Source organism: Megalobrama amblycephala, linkage group LG9, assembly GCF_018812025.1.
Source record: "Megalobrama amblycephala isolate DHTTF-2021 linkage group LG9, ASM1881202v1, whole genome shotgun sequence".
NCBI classification, from domain to species: domain Eukaryota; kingdom Metazoa; phylum Chordata; class Actinopteri; order Cypriniformes; family Xenocyprididae; genus Megalobrama; species Megalobrama amblycephala.
The window spans coordinates 26,046,840-26,069,286 of NC_063052.1; the positions used below are offsets into that span (position 1 = coordinate 26,046,840).

The window sequence follows — 22,447 nt, forward strand, 5'->3', positions numbered from 1 at the left end:
CAGGAATGTCCAAATGACTCGTCTTGCCGATAATTACACCAAACTGAAAAGAAAACAGCAGAACGGATGAGCAGGCCAACGGGTCACTCACGTGACATGCAGTATAACTGACAACTCCATCTGTGTCTCACAGACAGTCTTGACTGGACTTCATTTTATTGACATCTTTTCACTCAGACCGGCTTGGGCCGGTTCTTTATCTAAAGAATAGAGCGAGATGATATGTTAGGATGTCACTGCGCCACAGGCAATTTATGATATGGCTCAGTTATGTGTTGTATGTGCACACAATGACCGTAACTCTGTCCCTTGAGACGATGTCCACACCCACTCCCTGACCCATACTGACCCTTTAATCAATTTAGCCCCATTTCCTGATGCCAGCGGCCCTAAGTGATTGAGTTATTATACTGAGTGCTGGTTAGAGAGAATGAGAGAGGTAGACAGGGAAACAAAAAGAGAGATGGTGACAGCCAGAGAAGGAAAAATGGCATATAAATCAGTTCTTATTTCACTAGACTTGGTCATGCATTGTTGACATTTCATTAATTGCTATCCACACCGCTGTGTGCGACCTAAAAATACATTATAAGAATATGCCCCCCCCACACACACACACACTTATCTTCGCCCATATTAAGGGCACTGAGTTTGGTTTTACGGCAAACCATTAAGCTTTATTAAAACCACAAGTGATATTAGTAACCCGCAGATTTAATAGCTGCAATTTTCTACAAGCGTTTGTTTAAATGTCTAACGATACTCTAAGTAATCTCACGCAAACAGACACTCAAGGGGGCTGTTAAAACACTCATGTGTGTGCTGTCACGTAGAAATGGGATGAAAAGAACACTGGTGTCAGGAATCTTGGCTGCAGTGCTGGTGTATAGCGAGGGATAATCTGATCCGGCCCTCGGTAAGCGTTTCTTATACGGACCGCACTCCTCAGCAGAAGCCTATTGCTTGTTCAAAGCCTCATGGGCATTTTTATTTCACTTTGACCCTCAACCTGAGGCTTATATGTCTAGATTCCGCTATGTTAGGTGTTCTTAAATCCTGCCATTATTACTCAGCCTTATGTCATTCCAAACCTGTACGACTTTATTCTTCTGCTGAACATAAAAGAAGATATTTTGAGAACACTTGAACACTGTTTCTGGTTAATTTTCTTTACTTGTTTCTGACAGCTTGTGCTTTGGGGGATGAGAATCTACACAATGGTTTTATGTGCCTTTTGCTGCGGTCTGCATTGTGGATTCGGTTCTTTCAGGTCATTACGTGTTATGATGTGCGACTCTAATGGGGTTAGTTGCTATTGGGAAGGAGAAACAGAGCAGTCATTTCCCATGAGACTCCTCCAGTACACTGGCACACTGATGAGAGGTGGAGAGAAAAAGAGAGAGAGACATCTGCTCATATGTTTCCTGCATCCCATGTGCATTAAAACCACAGATATTCTCTAAATAAACTAAGCTCACAAAAAATTAGTTCAAACCTCCCTGGTGTGCATTCACGTTACCTCTATTGCTAAGCTGTTTATCCTGTGCATTTTTATGTAAATTTGAATGCAAATGTATAGATTTGACTGGCTTCGGGGGAATAAATCTCCATCCCTCCTGATTGGAGAAAGGTTTTCATACAATGACTGACGATTAAGTCAGCTGTCAGACACAGTCTGCCAAGCCAGGCCAAAAAAAAAGGAAATGTAAAAGCCTTTTTTCTTTTCCAATGTGACAACTGGCTAAATATGACAAATTTGGCAAGGTAGCAAAAAGTTGCATATATCCAAAGAAACTGATCACACCAATTGAGAGGCTTATTTAACTGCACGTGTTAAGCATGCTGTATATTTACAAGAACATACGCTTTGGCAAAATGCACAAACTCTCACAAGGACATTGTTCACATAAACAGGACTCAAATTCATGTTGGTATGTTACATTTTCATAGATGTAACATTTAATTGTCCATTACATACAGTGTAAAAAGTGTAGAATTTCAACCTGTTGGACCCTTTGTTGATATGACCCAATTTAGTCAAGTTTATTCAGTCATATAAATATTTTCATCTACTAGATGTAGATCACAGTATCACAAAGCTTGTTTTGATCATTTGAAGAACTGACAATCAGTGGTGTGCACAGACCTCCGTGAGGGCAGGGGCGCAATCGCGTTGAGGGGGGGATGAGATTGTTCTCCCGCTGTAGAAATCGCGTTCCGGTGGGGGATGCAGGGGGAACGCGGGGGCACCGCGATGCGACCGCAAAGGGCACTTTCACTTTCACGATCAAAGGGGCAGGGCTCAACCCCCCCCCTCCCCCTTGTGCACGCCACTGCTGACAATATATGTTTTTTGGCTTCAACTCAAGACTTCAACAGGAACTTCATCTTCATCAAGAGACAAAAGCGAAGGAGCAGCGGTCGGGCTCGCGCCACTTCTGAAATTTATAGAGCCGTACAGTCTGGCTTGGTGCTTGGAGTAAGCAAAAGCTTGTCTTCTGATCATCTCTCCTTTATACATGGAGATCATCAACAGGGTTGACAATACCACACCTCCGAGTGTGAGGAGACACAGCCCGGCAATCACACACCTGTCCAGGTGAGCGCCCACTCGGGCGTTCTCTCTCTCCAAGCGCTCCATCTCCCTAGCGGAAACACTATCGGGATTCACTTTGACGTCACGTGGGACCGTGTAGGAGATGACAACCAATGAGATCCCTGTAACTAAAAAGGTAACAGCACCTATAAATCCATAATCCACTGACTTTTCCGACGAATCCACCATGAAATCGTCAACTGACAGAAGGGAGCATTCCGGGGCGCCATCTTGGAGATCTTTGGATGAATTCCAACTGAAATTGTCATAGTTGGTCTCCTCCTCTAACAACTGACCGTCTTTATGGTCAGTAATGTCAGCCACACCTGGAAAAGCTGTTTCAAACTGCTCATCATAACATACCTCAACTTCTTCATCGAATCCCCATTCATTGAGTTTGCAGAGTCGTCCAATTGGCAGAGTCGCTGTCCATGGTTCTGAAAGCCTGTTCACCTCATTAACATTCTCCTCCAGATACGCCTGGCAGCACTCTTCGCTGGAAAGGGCCCTTTCATCTGCGCACACTGAGTGATGACTTTGCTGGTGTTTTAGGGACCAGTCAAGGTGATCGGTCTGGACAGCGTCTTGACCACAAAAGAGGACTTTAAGATCAGCCATTTGAACTTTTATTCATATGTTCATCTCAAGCATGCTGGCCCTGCAGGATGAAGACAAAAACAACAATTTATAATAGGCAATGAAACCCTTTCAGTTTTGGATATCACAAAATAGTGTAGAAAAATGTAATATAGCAAATACTAGTAACAAATATTTTGAAGGAAGAAAGTATAATTTCACATCTGGCTTATAATGTAATTTGTAAGCATGTTAAATGTAATTAATGACAGAACTGGTATCAACAGAAATAGCAGGTTATATCGTTTATCTTAATATATAACATTTATACAATTTTTCCGTCTAAATGTTAAATGTTATACACGTATATTTCTATAATATAAACATTTAAAACGTCCACGTCAAAATATGTTACAGTCCATCCTACTGTTACAACTCACCTTGGTAACGGGGTTGATTGTAACCACAGCACAACCTACTTAACATTTACAGTTTAAAAATAAATTACTACTTTAATTTAAAGCAGGCAAATAACGTATATTACAAATGTCAAAGTTTGATGGGAAAAAACAAGAGTTAATAAAATGTGAAAGACACGTCTCGTCGTAGAGTTATCTTCAACATTCTCAATAAAAATATATATATATATATTTTTTTTTAAATGGTTGAATACTTACATTTGATTTTTCTAATTAGTATTTAGGTTCATAAATCCTTTTCACGACCGAAATGTTCCTAAAAGTGCGTTTTATCCGGTCAACAATACTTGAAATTAAAATACTTGAGCTTTAAACGGCGCGTGAACATCAGCACTGAACAGAATAGTGAAGCGTTTCCTGGTTTTCAGTCTAAGAAAAAGTAGTCAGGATAACAAGCATTGGGAAAAACATGTTGCCTGGCTTGTGCCTCATCTTTCACGCCGTCTTTGGTGTCACCGTAAACTCCCAGAAAATAAAGGCATCGCCTACCTTCTCCAAGCAGCGTCTCGCTGGCATTCCTGCAGGGCTCGCGCTCCGTTAATTAAGGGAAGCTCATCCTGTTCCACCCGCGCGCCGCGCTCAGGTCGCCTCAATGCTCCGCGAGCCTCTACAAGCGGCACAGACGAGGAGAGGAGGAGAAAAGAGAGGGAGGTTACAGTGTCGTGGGGAAAATGAAGCCTGATCAAACACTTTCATGCTGTTCTCCTTGTGAGATTCATGTGTTTGACGCAGCCTATACAGATTGCATGCCCAAGCTGTGTCCTAAATTAATTATCCTAGAAATTAACATCATTAAAACGTTCTTGAAAATACATTTTAGAAAACATCCGATGACGCCAATCCACTGAAATGAATCGTTGATTGCTTTGTCAACACATAATACAATGTCACAATACACTGTAAAGTTAGTTGCACATCATGAATACAGATGTAGCCTAAATCTGATTTTCATATGTGTAAACATAAAACAATAAATCCTAGATATTTATTTGTAAATACCTGTGTATAGAGGAGATCAGGACCAGGCCTACATGTCTCAGGGGTAAGTTGTCACAATGTAATGTTTTAAAGGATTAGTTCACTTCAAATTAAAATTTCCTGATAATTTACTCACCCCCATGTCATCCGAGATGTTCATGTCTTTCTTTCTTCAGTCAAAAAGAAATTAAGGTTTTGATGAAAACATTCCAGGATTTTTCTCCATATAGTGGACTTCAATGGAGCCCAAACAGTTGAAGGTCAAAATTACAGTTTCAGTGCAGCTTCAAAGCGTTCTACATGATCCCAGACGAGGAATAAGGGTCTTATCTAGAGAAACCATCACTCATTTTCTTAAAAATAAATAAATAAATAAATTACATGAGTTTTAACAATAAATGCTCATCTTGAACTAGTTCTCTCTTCTTCTTCTTCTTCTTCTTCTTCTTCTCTATTTGAATTCCAGCAGTGTAAACACTGCTAAGTGTATTACTGCCCTCCTCAGGTCAAAGTTTGAACTAACTGTTACTTGCACTAGAATATTGTATATGACAATTTAGTTCAAACTTTGACCTGTGGAGGGCAGTAATACACTTAGAAGTGTCTACACTGCTGGAATTCAAATAGAGAAGAAGAAGAGAGCTAGTTCAAGATGAGCATTTATGGTTAAAACGTATAAAATTTAAAAAAAAAAAAAAATTTTAGAAAATGAGCGATGGTTTCTCTAGTAAGACCCTTATTTCTTGTCTGGGATCACTGTAAACTGTAATTTTGACCTTTAACCATTTGGGTTCCATTGAAGTCCACTATATGGAGAAAAATCCTGGAATGTTTTCATCAAAAACCTTAATTTCTTTGGGGTTGAGTAAATTATCAGGAAAATTTAATTAGAAAGTGAACCAATCCTTTAAGGTTTTGAGTCAATATATGCAATATATGTATAAGGGAGAAGGTGGCTAGTTGTCACTTTTATACCGAATACATTTTTGTAAATAAAAATTGTTTATAATGTTATTGCCCAGGGGGAAAAAATATACAGTTCATTTAACCCATATTAAAGGATTAGTTCACTTTTTTTTACACAATGCGTTTGTGTAATAAAAAAAAAAAAAAAAAAATATATATATATATATATATATATATATATATATATATATATATATATATATATATATATATACATATTAAACAAGTTATGAAGTAATATATCTAGCTTCTGCCAGACCGCCTTCCGTATTCAAATTACGGAAAAAACTGAACTGGCGTCGCGTCAATTCCTTAAGTTGAATAGGGAAGACGTAGAACGTACAGCATAAGCTTTCTGAAGAATACGGAAGGTGGTCTGGAGGAAGCCAGATATATTAATATGTAACTTGTTAAATATGGATTTTTTTTTTTTTTTTTTTTTTTACGCAAACGCATCAGGCGTATTGGAAGGCCTTTATTAAGGCCTTCCAATATGTTTATGATGGATGGCTGTAGATGGAGACACTTTCTTCAGCTCATATTTGGTTTGGTAACGCATACTGCCATTATAAAGCTCGGATGCCACAGGATATTTATTAATATTTCTCAGATTGCGTTCATCAGAAAGAAGAAAGTCATATACACCTAGGATGGCTTGAGGGTGAGTAAAGCATGGGGTAATTTTCATTTGAAAGTGAACTAATCCTTAAATCAATAGCGGGGCATGTTGTCACACTATATGGAATAATTTGTCACAATGGAACCTGTTTATTACTAATTTTTCAGCTATATTTAAACAATAGAACTATGGTAGAGCAAAAATAACATACAATGGTAACAAAAAGGAGGCTAAAATACTAAACACTGCTTTGTTCAATAAACATCTTATTAATTCACTTATACTTATTATCCATAATGTAAAATATAATCTGTAAATATATCTATTTTGACTCCTCTTAACTGTGTCTTTATATTTTTTATTTATTATTTTTTTTGTATGTGTGCACTGCAAAGCTTCATTTACCAAGAAAAGTTCATTGGCAATAAAAATCTTTTTGATTCTGATTATTCTGCATACTTTCTGCCTTAAATTTTCAAATCGACTTGGCTGTATAACTCATTTCAACTTAACTCATTTCAACTCAAATTCAAATTATATTCAACTGAGTTGAATCTTGAATAACTTTAAAAAAGCTGAAAATTGCTTAACTTATTTTGATGAGTTAAAGTAATGTAAAAACATGTTGTCATGACTTATTGATCATATGATTTTTTTAAAGTATAACATTTATAGGCTGAATTATATACATTTATTTAACAACTAGCCTTGACCTGCATGAAAAATGCTCTTGTTTTGTATATGCATACTTACAGATTTCATACATATACATTATGACTGTCATAAGTCATGTATTTTTCTGAAACGACACATGACTTCACATGCCCCATGATGACCCCCTTGCAGTTTGCTGGTATGATGCCAGTCAGCATAGCGTACGTTTAGGTGGCCCTAGGTCATTATTAGAGTGCGCCTCACTGATTTTTCAGTGAAAGCTCAACATCTACTAATGCAACATTCCACTGGCACACTGAATTAAATGAGACTGGTGACATCAGCTGGTTAAAACACATGAAAGACCTTGCTATGCTCCAGAGGCTGGAACATTATTAGAGCGTAAACTGTGAAATTGACATTTATGAGAATTTGCCCCCTGTGTGTTCAGATCTTACTCTCTCTCTCTACCATGGGCTACACATTGCACTAAGATAACTTGAGAAAGGAGCAGCAAGTGCACATTGATGTCTCCATAAATAACAGCTGAGATGGCTTCTATTCGAGATCAACCATGAGAGATGCTCAGTTTAGACAACAAAGCGTGAACATCATAAAGCACATTTAACAGTCAGTTTACACGTTATTTTGCACACACAAGCAAGTGAGCATTGTAGCCATGTGCTTCATTTCATGTTTCCATGAAAAACGCGTCAAAGAGCAAAGTGTTTGCCCTAACCTTCTGAAAACATCACATAAATGTTGGGATGCATGGAACAAAAAAACAAACAAACAAACAAAATTTATTTATAAATTTATAAAAAACTACCTTAATATGTTACACATGGACTTCAAGATATTGGTGTAAAAAACAAGACAAGGGTCACAATCAACTAACCAATCATTTTAAGTAAAGGAAGAAACATCCTGACATTAAAAGAGAATAATTTATTTGAGATTGTTCCTGCCACAAAATAAAAAATAGTGACTTTTTATCCCCAATTATATCTCCCAATTCTGAGAAGAAAAAAAGAGAATTATTCTGATTTTATTTCTCAGAATTGTGAGCTATAAATTCAGAATTGCAAGAAAAAAGTCAATAAACTCACAATTGTGAGTTATAAGTCTGAATTGCAAGATATAACCTCGTAAATATGACCGAAAAAGTCCTTTTTCTACCTTATATTTTTCTGTTCAGTGGTGAAAAAATGAGCTTCCACTGAACATAATCGACAACAACAGTGTAAATAAAATTGGTAAACAATGCAACCATATTAATTATTAATGCCCCAGTGCAGGGTGGAAGATGGCCAAAACCTTTTTTTACTACTATGAATATTGTTCATAATAGTAAAGCAGCATCGAGATGCATTACTTGTGTTCCTGAAAGTTTATAAGCAAACCAAGAAAACTTTTTTTGGGTTATGTTTTCAGATTATTTATTTCATCTAAGAATAACCATTTTACAGAACATTGACAAAAACATGTTTGCCATCTGCGCACAGTATGAAACGTGGGATTGTCTTTTAGAATATGAAACTTATCTTATGCTTGACACTTTTTAACCAGACAGAGAATTTTATATCCAGCAGCAACTGTCAGTTACATCCTATTTACAAACCTAAACTTAAAGATTGTTTGAAACTTGTAAGAGTTAGATGTGACACTTTATTTCCCACTGCGTTATGTGTTTTGTTTATCTGTTGGTGTCTTATGTGGCATTTCTGCTGATGGATCTTTTCTGTAATAGGGGCTGTAACAGAGCACAGCTAAGAATAGCGATGGAGGAGCTAGCATGAGACATTTAAGACTCCAGCCCCTCTGTTCACAGACACACAAAAGCGACCTTTGGTCTCTGGAAAGTTTTGACATAACAAGATTCAGTCTCTCTCTCTGTGTCTCTCACTAAAGAAAGATACACACTAGGTTTTTAGAAAGATATTTTGGGGATTTCCTGAACGTTTTGGTTCTGAAAAATATTTGGTGTAGTGTTATAACTCTAAATTCCCCCCTAAAACTGCCATTAATACTACCTTGAATAATACAGTACATGTGTTATGTACTGCTCCGAGACACGAAGGTTGAGGTATTCAATAAATATGCAGTATTTATTGAAAGGGTAATCCACAATTGTAATCCAAAAACAGGCAAATGGTCAAAAGCACAAAGTAGACTGTCCAAACAATAATAAAGTCCAGGGCGCAGGCAAACAGAGAAAACCAGGGAACAAACAGAATCCAAAAACCAAGACACAGGAGTACATAATAGAACAGCTCAGAAATGCAGTACTAACACATGCAATACTGAGCAATGAGTGACAGAATTGACCAGACTTTTATAGGGTGAGCTAACAAGGTTAATGAGACACAGGTGAATGTAATCAGGGATGATAAGTCCGGGCAGTAAGTTATGGGAAATCTAGTCCATGCAAGAATAACAATACTCCGGGGTGGAGTACCCTCTGGTGGCAATCACGGGCACTATAACTGGTGACTGTGACATTGCCCCCTTCTAAGGAGTGGCTTCCAGACACTCCTAACAAGATCAGAAATGTCCAGGAAGGAGGTGGAGCAGATGCAGAACAGGGGACAGGATAGAGGGCCAGGTCCATGGAATGCGAATAGAACTGAAAACAAAGGCAGGGCAGGAAATCAAGGTGAAGCAAGCTGAGCAGATGACCAGGGAGGTGCAGGCTGTGCAGGTGACCAGGGCAGTGCAGTCTGGGTAGTAAGGGCTGAAGATCCCCTCGGCAGAGCAGAAGACCACCACAGCAGAGTAGACAGGCTTGAAGACTCCCACGGTGGAGCAGAAGACCACCACAGCTGAGTAGATGGGCTTGAAGACCTCTGCAGCGGAGCAGAAGACCACCACAGCTGAGAAGATGGGCTTGAAGACCTCCACAGCAGAGCAGAAGACCACCACAGCTGAGTGGACAGGCTTGAAGACCCCCACGGTGGAGCATAAGACCACCACAGCTTAGTAGATGGGCTTGAAGACCTCTGCAGGGGAGCAGAAGACCACCACAGCTGAGTAGATGGGCTTGAAGACCTCTGCAGCAGATCAGAAGACCACCACAGCTAAGTAGACCGGCTTGAAGACACCCATGACGGAGCAGAAGACCACCAAAGCAGAGTAGACTGGCTCAAAGACCTCCATGGCGGAGCAGACGACCACCACAGCAGAGTAGACAGGCTGAAAGACTCCCACAGTGGAGCAGAAGACCACCACAGCTGAGTAGATGGGCTTGAAGACCTCTGCAGCGGAGCAGAAGACCACCACAGCTGAGTAGATGGGCTTGAAGACCTCTGCAGCAGAGCAGAAGACCACCACAGCTGAGTAGACAGGCTTGAAGACACCCATGACGGAGTAGAAGACCACCAAAGCAGAGTAGACTGGCTCGAAGACCTCCATGGCGGAGCAGACGACCACCACAGCAGCACAGATGGGACTGAAGACCCCCACGGTGGAGCAGAAGACCACCACAGTTGAGCAAATAAGACAAAAGGTCGTCACGGGGGAGCAGATGACCACCACAATAGCGCAGACCTCCATGGTGGAGCCGATGGAACTGAAGAACACCACGGCTGATCAGGTGAAACTGAAACAGAGCACAGAGAGGTTAGCGTTGGCCACAGGGGCCATGTAAAAAAAAGACAGGGAGCTTGAGGGCATCCTCCATGGATATAACAGGTATGGAAAGGTGTCTTAGGTTGACCAGAAGTTCAAGTATGACCTGCAGTCATGTTGAGGCAGACAGGAAGTTCATGTACAACCTCTGCAGTTGCATCAAGGCAGACAGAAAACAAAAGTGGGCTCTGGAGAGGACTCATGGGCGAGGTGGACTCTGGAGTGGGCTCTGGAGTGGACACTTGGACTGGAGTGGGCTCTGGAGCTAATTCATGGGCTGAAGTGGAGCCTGGAGCAAAAAAACTGGTAAAAGAAATATATATATGTTATAAACAGTTTTACATATACCTTGCAAATAACACATTTTATGAACTGAATTCAAATGAAAATACTATAACTGGACCTTAAAGTGAAAAGAAAAGAAAAGAAAAGAAAAGAAAAGAAAAGAATAGAAAAACTTGAGGAAGGAACAAGCTACATAATAAATCATCAAATACATTTCTTGTTGCTTTAGTTTGGTGTGCAAAGGATTCGTAATGAGGCTGCAGAACAGTTCTTATTTTACTTTACAAGCCCTCAGGGCTTCCTTTGGAAAGGAAAAGGGTTGAACCAGCGAGTGTTGTTAATGTCTGGCCTTGAGTCATGACCATACAGCCACTGGGTCTCTGCTTTTGGCTTCACTTATTTCTCCTGGAAATGGCCTTTAAAAGAGCCTTTAACTCCAAGACCCACTTTATACACTCAGACCAGTTTTACAACCCAGCCGACAGCTGCTGAATTATAGGAACAGTAACATATTCGGCTATGGATGTGAAGCAACAGTGTAATGAGGTTATGATTGGAATACAGTGCTCAGCATAAATGAGTACACCCCCTTTGAAAAGTAACATTTTAAACAATATCACAATGAACACAAAAACAATTTCCAAAATATTGACAAGACTAAGTTTAATATAACATCCGTTTAACTTATAACATGAAAGTAAGGTTAATAATATAACTTAGAGAACAACATTTTCAGTTTTACTCAAATTAGGGTGATGCAAAAATGAGTACACCCCACTGAAAGTCTCTGGAGCAAAGCTAAATTTTAGACTACAAATGTCTAATTTAACAAGAATTCAACCACAGGTGAGTCTAGTTCATTGCACAGGTGTCCAGCAGACAGTTGACTATAAAAGGGTGTTAAAACCCCTTCCCATTTCATTCTGTCAGCAATGGCACCACATGGAAGAGAAATGTCACAAGACCTGAGTAAGAAAATAATTTCTTTACACCAGAAAGGTGAAGGCTACAAGAAGATCAGCAAAGCTTTACTTATCAGTCAGAATACTGTAGCAAAAGTGAAGAAGGGTTGAAGAAAATCGGCATGCAAGTTCACTGCAGTTATCTAAAGAAGTAGAAAGCCAAACTGGGGTGACTATTTCCCATGACACAATACGGCGTACACTGCAGAGGAATGGCATGCATGGGTGCTGTCCACGAAAGAAGCCTCTCCTAAAGCCCAGGCGCAAAAAAGCCCACCTAGAGTTTGCCAGGGCCCATGCTGACAAAGATGAAGACTACTGGTATTTTATACTCTGGAGTGATGAGACCAAGATAAATGTTTTTGGAACTGATGGCTTCAAAACTGTATGGCGTCGCAAAGGTGAGGGATACAAAGAAAAATGCATGGTGCCTACAGTGAAACATGGTGGTGGCAGTGTCTTTATGTGGGGCTGCATGAGTGCTGCTGGTGTCGGGGAGCTGCATTTCATTGATGGCATCATGAATTCACAGATGTACTGCTCTATACTGAAAGAGAAGATGCTACCATCACTCCGTGCCCTTGGTGGTCATGCACTTTTCCAACATGACAATGATCATAAACACATTTCTGAAGAAGAACAGGTGGAATGTGTTTCAGTAGCCAAGTATGTCTCCTGATCTGAACCCAATCGAACACCTATGGGGAATTCTGAAGAGACAAGTTGAGCATCACTCTCCATTCAGCATCCAGTCTCTAAAAAAGGTCATTCTTAGAGAATGGAAAAAGATAGATGTTGCAAAATGTCGCCAACTTGTTCATTCCATGCCTAGAAGACTTGGTGCTGTCATTAAAAATCATGGAGGCCATACAAACTACTAGATGTAGTAGTTTTTATTGTGGGGTGTACTCATTTTTGCATCACCCTAATATGAGTAAAACTGAAAAATGTGTAATCTAAGTTACATTATTAACCTTACTTTCATGTTATAAGTTAAACAGATGTTATAAAAAAACTTATATTAAACAACATTTTGGAATTTTTTTGTGTTCATTGAGATATTGTTTAAAATGTTACTTTTCAAAGGGGGTGTACTCATTTACGCTGAGCACTGCAAGTACTCTTCATTCTAATGATATTATCATGCAAGTTTATGTTAAATTAATAGTTTGTATTACAGCAAGAATGTTTTGTTAAAATTGGGTATAAATGTAAGAGAACAGAGACTGCAACAAATGTTCAGTTAAGCAAAGAAAAATACTGTCTGTAATTAAGGACAAAACAAAATTTAAGGATCTAAGACTGGGATGAACCAGTTGGGGACATGCATATGATATGACGGATTGTAGTGTCTGTATTAAACATGGATGGCAGTCGCCGTCCGAGAACTTTTATACTTTTATAACTTTTATAAAAGACAAAGTGATTGACATGGGGCAATTTACCAGTGCCAAATTCCGTGTTCTACACCAGTTAGTAAATGCTACTCAGATAAGCAATGGCAGCAAACACCTGTGATGGGGGGCTGAACATGAGTAAACATATTTCAGGTCCACTGATAAAATCCAGTACCTTGGCCAATATGCGCTATATGGACTATTTCAGTGCGCTCTTTGAATGAACACATTGACAGTACACGATTCAGTGGTCCCAGATCCAAGAACTATCAGACCACTTAAAGAAACAGGCACTCAGGATCAAATAAGGCAAGATAGGCTATTGATCAAATTAATTCAGATCATAAATCTATAGTTAAAGTAAAGAGTGTGAGTACAGACAGTTATTTAATATTTATTATTAAAAATTGTAAAAGTTCTCTCTCTTCTTTTTTTCTGCATTGCACCTCTGTACTAATTAACTAATTTACCTACTTAGGCCTGTAACTTGGCACTGTCTACTGTTGATTCGTGTTGCTTATGTAATATTCCTCATTTGTATATCACTTTGGATAAAACCATTTGCTAAATGAATAAATGTAAATGTAAATATGCTGAGCAAAATAACACAGAAAGTAATTGCTTTAGTGAGCAATTTGAATTATGATTAGCTTTGCACTTATGGTTTAAGGTTGCTGCAAAGTTTATCATAACTTTAAAATACTGATATTATCATAGAGATTTCTGTAATTTAATCAAATAGAATTTTTACAAAATGATGTGCACGGATAAATCATTTATAATAAATACTGCAATATTCCATTTAAAACTAAGAATTTTTCATTTTGATTTCATGGTGACTTTAAAGGGATAATATAAAAATGGAAAGTGATATTGAAGCCATCTACACATTTATTAAAACAGCATTCCCAAGAAATCATGTTTCATTTCAAACATATTAATTAGGGAAATAAATTGGCATTTTGTCACGTTCGAGTGTCAAGTATGCAGGTAGCACTCAACAAGGATGATTCAAATAACAGGCTTTATTAATGAACCAAAAGACTCAGAAGATCACAGGAAAAAGGATAAAGGCAAACCCTACATTAACAAGAACCTATAGCGAACTGAACTGAAACAGGGGCATAAATACACGGGAGGTAACAAAAGAACTCAATTAGACACAGGTGGCGATAATCATAAAAATGTATACCTGTAAGATATTACGCTGTAGCCACAGTAAATCAGCCGTTTGGAAAATCGATGGATTGATGATTCAGTTGCAGGCATCATCTTCTGGTCAGACATGGGAATTAATTCAGGGCGACCCTCACAGTTCATTATGGGTTTTCTCTAGCTGCTGAGCATACATTGGTTCACTTATTATTGCGGTGCATTGTGGGATTGAATAAGTGCACTCAATGTCCACCATGGCTTCGGACACCACTACAAATGGCTGTTCCCTTCAAATAGTGCCCTATTTAAGGATATAGGGGGGGATTTCAGACACATCCTATTCCTAAATCAATGACAGAGCACACAGGCAAACAGGAACAGGGAAAACCAAATTAAAACAAAAAGAAACTAAACCAAAACAGAGCGTAGATGTTACATCGAAGTATGTGTTAGATGTACATGATGCCAAGGGGCATGACAGAAATTGCAATATCGGCTCTAATCAAAGTTTTAAAATTATGCATAGGCCACGTTCACACTGTCAGTTTTTGGGACTGACAACCACATTTACTTGAAATTTCGCCGAAATTTCCCATTCACACAGCAACTTAACAGTAGCGTCTAGAACACTGTGTGTATGAACGTGCAGCGAGCATCAAGCCCCTTTTTTCTTATTGGTAACCATAACGACAGCTTGCTTGTGTCCAATGAACAACCTGAACACTCTTCTGTCTCCTACTGGTACATATTGTAAAAGACAGTGACCAACGTAATATTAAAGATGGCGACGTCCATAAAACTGAAAAGTCTCATCACTTTTGACATGACAAGAGACCAATTGAACCACGAGTTCATCCATTCAAACTTCATTAACCAACAGCAGCATCAATGTAAACACACGCTAGCCGGAGTCTTTAACCGTTGCACTCGCATGTTACGTCCTTTGCAACGTCTTGCGCATGACACGGCATTTGAATTTGAAAAGAAACACAAAACTGACGGGAGCCGCTCCAGTGAAGAACAGTGACTGGATCTAACACCTTAAGATGACGCACATCTCATATCTCTGTCGACGTAAGGTACCGAAAGCGAAATGTGCAAATTTTAAATTGCCTCGGAATGAACTAGGCAGAAATGTCTAAGCTATGTGTATTTGGAATGCTGGGTGATGTTCAGAAGAAATGAGTAGGCCTATATCTACATCAACGGAGAAAGGCATATAGTTAATCATAACATCGTATGCATCAAACACCCGCCGTTTTGCTAAATCTACCTGATTTTTCATATCAACAGAAGAATATACCGGGATAACCTTCTTTTGAGAGTTCTGGTGCGTTCAAGTCATGTCGGAAAGATCGTATTTACGAGCAGAACCGACATGAACGCCACCACAATGTCATAAATACCAGTGGGAAGCTCGTAATTTTCTTTAAGATCCGATCTGTACGAGTTGGGGGCGTGGCAGTCAGAAACATATGTGAAATACCACAATACTTACAGGTATTTAGCAGTGACATTGTCAGGCTTTTCTATTTACAACGAAGTAAGCGGATTACCCGTAAAAAATACGACAGCATCACAATATAAAAATGTAATATGTAACAATAAAGTTTACAATGGCTTCATAAATTAATTAAAAAACATAAAAAAGCAACATACAACTAATGCACATTCTTTGCTCTACATTTTTTAGAAGCAGAAGTGTTGTTATTTTGTGTAATTAATTTAGAGAAGGCACACCGCCATCATACTCCGACGAAAGTGACTTGAACGCACCTACAGTCATACACACGACTTCCCACCTCGTAAATACGAACTTTCCAGGAGACCTATACTTGCTTGAACGCACCATCCCTCGCGCGGTCAGTTAATAATATGCTAAATCCGCCGGCACACTGACGTGATTGGTTACAAGGTAGTTTGTGATGTCAGAAACACCAGCGATTTCAAACCGCGGGTTTGAGACTGGCTGCGTCCGAAACCGCCTACTCAATGAGTAGGTACTTAATTTCAATAAGTACTTACTTAACGAGCGCTAAAAGAGTAGGTACTTAACAGCCAAATCTCGTTGAGTATGAATGAGATCCGAGAATAATCCGCCATGTTGACGTTATCATGTGACCTACGACGTTATCGCAAGCGCAACAACTGAAATGAGTGACTAATGTGATTTATTTTTTGTTACAAAAACCCAAATTCGCGTGAATATATTGTTAATTTCTTTTTATATGCAAAAATGTCCATCCACAAGCAAAGGTGGCATAAATCTCATTTGTTTTCCTCTTTTTCTTGTTGAATTAGCTTAGTTTCATCCCTCAGGCTTATAAATTAAAAATAAATAACTTTTATGCATTATGATGTATTCAAAATATTTAATCTTGTCATCATGCTTTATGTCTGTGTATATAAACGCAAACTATGATGTATACAAACCCATATTTGTTTTGTTTTTTGTCATTATTATTGTTCATTGTTAAAGATACACTATGGTATTTTCCATGATCTTGTATGTAAATTGTAGATCCTGCAATAAAAATAAAGATATGAACAACAGGTGCACCAACACCTCACAGCACCAGTAACTGAACCCTACCTAGAGCAGTTTTCCGCAGTGTTAGCGATGTCTGAAGCCAAAGAAGACATCAGCAGCTGCTCGAAGATCTCGTCTTTGGAGAAGACTGGTTTTATACTCAAAGTAGTAAAAAGTACTTAAAATTAAGATTACACCAGAATGAACTGCTTTTCTAACACACCCCAACACTTACACACAATAATGATGATAAATGCTGACCAAAACTTAATTATATTACTTTTCATTTTACTTCTTTAATAAAACAAGCAAAATGTAATGTTTAGTTATATGACAGCTGTGCATGAACACACACTAGACAAATACAGCTGATGTGAATACATCTCCATTTACAGTCAATTCATGCATTAATTCATTGCTTATTAAAATATATACATTTACTGATAATAGCATAATTAATAAGTAAAGAATTAATAAAAGTAATAATGACAAATAAATGCACATACAAGTCAACAACACACGAAACAAAGCTTTATTCAAATGTATTGATCTAACAATCAGGTATTTACAGTCCTGTTGTCATCTCAACACAGCTGTGCCAATTCTGCAGCTTTATTCTGATCAAGCAGCTGATGAACACCTTCATCATCATGTTCCTCACTGCTGAATGATGATGATGATGATGATGATGATGATGGACCCCTGAACCCCTCAACCTTGGAGCAGGAGTGGGAGAAGATGTGCGGGACAATCTGCTGCTGCAAACATTCATGTGCTCTCCATCAGCAGATTAAAACATTTTACATTTAATTCATGTCAGCATTCTGTTTCTTGCATATTTCATTTCATATTTTTCAATTGCTAATTCTTGTCATGGCTTCATTAGTTTTGTGGTGTGGTGGTCTAAACCACTGAGCTGGTCAGCAGAAGGTTGCTGGTTCGATCTCTGCAGCGTCTCCTCCAGTGTGTCCTTGATCGAGTCACTTGGAAGGAGGAGTGATGGAGGATCTCGTCCATAACACTGAACCATTCCCAGGATCTGCTGTGGCTCTCCATCCTCAGTGCTCACACCAGTCTGAGGACATTCACATCCTACAATAATGCACAAATATAATACAAAAGCAGTCATTTTAACAACACAATGTCATTTGATTTCTGTATTAGAAATAACAAAATGATCTTACTTTATATTTTGTTACTTACTTTATATATATTTTTATTTTGTTTCAGGTTTTCCTCTTTTTTTATCTAACAAATACTGTCGTCAGCTTTTCTTGCAGGTCCTGCTCCACCAAAGCTCTGCAGCAAATGCACAGACATCAAGAATCAGAAAAGTGCTGTAATAAGTCTGTTTAAATTCCAATAATTAAAATAAACTAGACTTTAGATTTAAATAGACTTTGTATTCATTTCTGTAGTATCCTCACTCAAAGCCTTTGATGGCATCATTCCCCAGACATCAGACAAGATTCAAGTTTCCTCTGAGATTTATGTGCTCAAATCTACATTCACATGTTGATGATGTGTTAACTCACTTCTTATCCAATACAAATGTTCCTTAATTTATTAACAATACTAATGGACAAATAAAATAGATTAAACTTATGTGTAGTTACTGTAGATTTGTTTATTTACATTATTTTCATTCATGTAATGTAAAAGTGTTGACAACAGTGAATAATAGCACACACACATCACTCATAATACGTAATCCAGCACTCATAAGTCATAATATTTGAAGAAGATGTTCGTGTCAGATGTTAAATAAACATTTAGTAAGCATCTTTAAGATGGATATGGTTTAGAATATGTAAATCCACTTTGGAGAATTAAGGTGTGTTTATCCCGTTATCTATACATAATAAATCGTGTTTTTACTGCAAAATCACAACAATAGTGTCTAGCATCTTTACACATTCAGCAGTTTACTCTACAGTAGTTCAACAAATGTATTTTTGGTTTTCAATACTCACATTTGACAGCATCCGCGCCGCTTTTCTCCTCCGTGTTCGATTATAACGTATCCTCTCCCGTGGCCTGCTGGGATAGAAAAGTATCCAGCAAGGAATACTTCAGAATCTGGGCGGAAGCAGTAGGCCATCCGGGAACTCCTCGACTACTTTATGATTACTGAGGTTTCTGACATACTTAATTGCTCGCCTACTGCTTTCCCCTATTATATATTAGGTAAGTAGGCGGTTTCGGACGCACTTTAAGTAGGCGCACGTCCGAATCTCGCGAGAATTAGTACGTCACGCAGGTAATTTTCGCCTACTCTTTTTGCTTCAGACATACTTATTCGCTCGCCTACTGCTTTTCCCCTACTAAATAGTAGAGAAGTAGGCGGTTTCGGACGCAGCCACTGTGTTTAGATCACTGCAGTTTTAAAGAGAAAATACTCAGCAATGTTGACTTATGAATTTGCTTATGGTTTGCCTTAAAGCATGTTAAAGACACCAGATAGACATATGAATAACATTAAAAATTTGATTTTCACCACAAAGGGACTTCAAGTTCCTGTCTCTATGAAGCACCTCCTTCCGAAAAGCACAATTTGCTCTGATTGGTTGGCTGGACCAGGGTGTTGTGATTGGTCAACTGCTTCGATTGTGTTCGGAAATGTCACGTTCCTTACCATAATCGCATTTCAACTACTAACTCAACCCTTTTTTGTGTAGGCCTATGCCTTGGATGGGAATTATTTAAATGAGGAAAATTGTGACGCACGTTCCTAGGAGAAAACTCAAAGACTAAATTCGAGGTGTTTTAGGGAGTTCGGAAAAAGTGCTTACTGATAGCTATAGAGAATAACTCCCTTTGGAGTGGACTTTGTGCTTTATAACTTTATAACATCCCAACACTTTTTTCATGCTCAAACAGCAACATTACACTATCAAGAAAGCTGAAAAACGTAAAACATAATAGGTATATATAAGCATACAGTGCATGTCAGTCTCATCATGCGCAGTTCCTTTCTTTGACACAAGGGAGCAGCAAAGCACAAAACTGGAGTCGAATTTCCACATGCATTAGGCTCTGCTTTGCCAGACACTAAACATCATTTGCATTTCAAGTAGTCTTCATTTCACGCATTCTACAAAAATAGTTTTAAACAGCATAGCATTTGTCAGTCTATGACGGTAAAGACCATTTAAAAATGTCATGCATCTGAATGTGTTCTTGTTTTAAATTAAAGATCTAAAATGTGGATCAGTCAATTTTGAAATAATCGTGCATTGTCCCAGTGGTGCCACTCCACCAGCTAATTAGGTTGTGAACTCCTTTCTCTGTTTCCCTTGGAAACAGACCCCTAAATAAATGCTGAAGTGGCTTGGCACAATAAGGTCTCTTCTGTCTGTATGCCATAACCACAGTTGGTGAGGAGGAGAGCTTTTCTCATGTTCATAATGGAGCAACTGTGCAGTCCCACATGAGTCAATTACTCTTACAAGGAATTAAAGAAACCTTACATGGCTGTTAAAATAGCTGCCAAATCTTACTGAGTAAAAAATAAATAAAAAAGAGAAAAAAAGAATTGTCACAGGCATGTCACGACATGTTACATAAGCTAAAACTGTTTGTATCTCTGAGAGATAATGCAATGTGGGACCAAAACAACAATGCTGAAAGACTAAAAGAATGTATAATGCACAACCTCTGAATTTATACATTATAAGACACATTTGTCACGCAGACTTGCCCTCACATGCCCCTGGTAATAATTCAAAGAAGTGATGTGATTACATTTCATGGGCCAAATGGGACCCATCGCTGAAAGAAGTTTCAAGCATTAACACTGTCATTCATGTGTCACCTGGACACACTTCCTGTCTGTGCCAGATTAAGTTTTATTTTATTTCTTTATTTAAATGTCCCTCATAATCTTCAATCAAAATAACTTTCCCTCCCTCTTGCAGTGACATCTTTTCTCTTCTCTGATGACGTAGTTACTGGCATGAGGGCGGGACAACCTGACACTCACATGAGATCACAGAAATAGCAAACCACAAGAGCCATTCCACTGAATAACAAATAGCTTTTGTTAACTGTCCCCACTCTCTAACATAACATTTTAACATTAAATGTACTGATTAAAATCGTCCAGAAATCTTTGTTCTTTGCTAATCTGTGCTTTAATTTAAATACTATACATTATATATTAGATAAAGTACACATTTTAGACGTGTCCCCAGGTTTTCACTCAGTCCTGTTATCCTATCACATTCCCCCACTGAAAAACTGGGAAAATTCCACAAGACACCTTTTCAACAGGATATTGCATCATCTGGATCTTCTGAAGACCATTTGAAAACCTAAAGTATGTGATCTCATTTTCTTTTCTGTATATTTAATTATATCATAATCACGACTGGGAAGGTCAATCTTAACGTACTGTCATGTTACCCAAATTATTTCTTAGATGTTGTTTGTTTATTTTAAAAATAAAATTTTTTGGTAAATCACTAGAATTTGTTCAGTGTCCTGATGCTATTAGCATTTGTGCCATATGGCTATATTATATGTATTTGCTAATTCTATCCTGAAAACCCAGTCCTGTTACTTTCAACCCTGTTACTCATATAAAAAGTAACAGGACTGAGTAACAGTAACAGGAGTGAGTAGTGTCTTCTGGTGTATTGATTTATTAGTGTGAATATTAAGCTACATCCACATAAATCTAGACAGATTTGGAAACACATCTTTTTATCTGTTTTTGTCATACTTATGTTGTGTTAGTTTCATTTTCATGGACTTTTAGTTTGTATTTCCTCAGTTACGTGTTTCCTGTGTTTCCTTTGTTCTAGATTCCGGCTATTATCTGTTGTCGTGGTGATTCATTTATTGAGTACAGTTGTCTGCATTTAGTTCATTACCTCTTTGTATTTAAGTCCCTCAGTTTTCTTCAGTCGTTGTGCCGTATTGTTCATGTAAAGTTTGATGCACGCCATCTCTTTCTGTTTGGAAGCTACCTACATTTTGTTTAATAATTATCTACTTTTTCTTGCGAATCTAACCTTCTTCATCTTTAATGGACAAAAGCATGACTGAATAAATAATTATCTACTTTTTCTTGTGAATCTAACCTTCATCTTCAATGGACAAAAGCATGACTGAATACTGGACCAAGAAACAAGGATTATGCTGCTGCTTTTAATGCCCTCACCAGAGAAGGACTTTTTTTTTGTGGAGTATTCCATTCATTTGTCACTTTGTCCAGTGAACGGCCTTCAATAATGGGACCCTGAAATCGCTGTTCAGGATTGGGGTGAACTACTACCAACCAAGAGACCTTCCAGGCATGTTGACAGAGTCTTCCACCTGGAACGACGAAGGAGCCTGCAAGGATTACAGCACTGACCATTGCCCTGGAGCTGAAGCCCAGCAGTGAGTCTGACCAGATGCATGAGCTGGCAACATCCATGCCATTGGGAGTTTTAGTGGAGGTGGACAATGAGGACTGGCTGATCGATTGGGACACTGAGGTACTGCTGCCCACCCTACCCAGCCCTGAATCATCTAAGCTTTCATCATCACTGGTCTTGTCTAGCACAAAGACAGTCTCATCACCTTCTAGTGAAATTGTCATCATCACCGGTCCTGTCCAGCACAAAGAACTTTTCAT

At 38.5% G+C, this 22,447-nt stretch overlaps 1 protein-coding gene and 1 long non-coding RNA gene across 2 annotated transcripts; both read right to left on the reverse strand.

Annotated features, from left to right (window-relative positions):
* Window positions 1-105: 105 nt before the first annotated feature.
* Window positions 106-4,704, reverse strand: LOC125275452 (transmembrane protein 74). The gene is made up of 2 exons (XM_048202412.1): window positions 4,141-4,704; window positions 106-3,254 (listed from the first exon to the last, which is right to left on the reverse strand). The coding sequence occupies exon 2, from the start codon at window positions 3,212-3,214 to the stop codon at window positions 2,360-2,362; it is 855 nt and encodes a 284-aa protein (XP_048058369.1). The 5' UTR covers window positions 3,215-3,254; window positions 4,141-4,704; the 3' UTR covers window positions 106-2,359.
* Window positions 4,705-17,076: 12,372 nt separating this feature from the next.
* On the reverse strand, window positions 17,077-19,212 carry LOC125275453. Its single transcript, XR_007186454.1, has 3 exons — window positions 18,798-19,212; window positions 18,028-18,123; window positions 17,077-17,916 (listed from the first exon to the last, which is right to left on the reverse strand). It is a non-coding gene; the product is annotated as an uncharacterized LOC125275453 (long non-coding RNA).
* Between the last annotated feature and the right edge of the window lie 3,235 nt (window positions 19,213-22,447).

What these genes read in the sequence shown, in the direction of transcription:
- LOC125275452 (XM_048202412.1), bottom strand. Translation starts at nt 3,214, where the DNA reads ATGGCTGATCTTAAAGTCCTCTTTTGTGGTCAAGACGCTGTCCAGACC.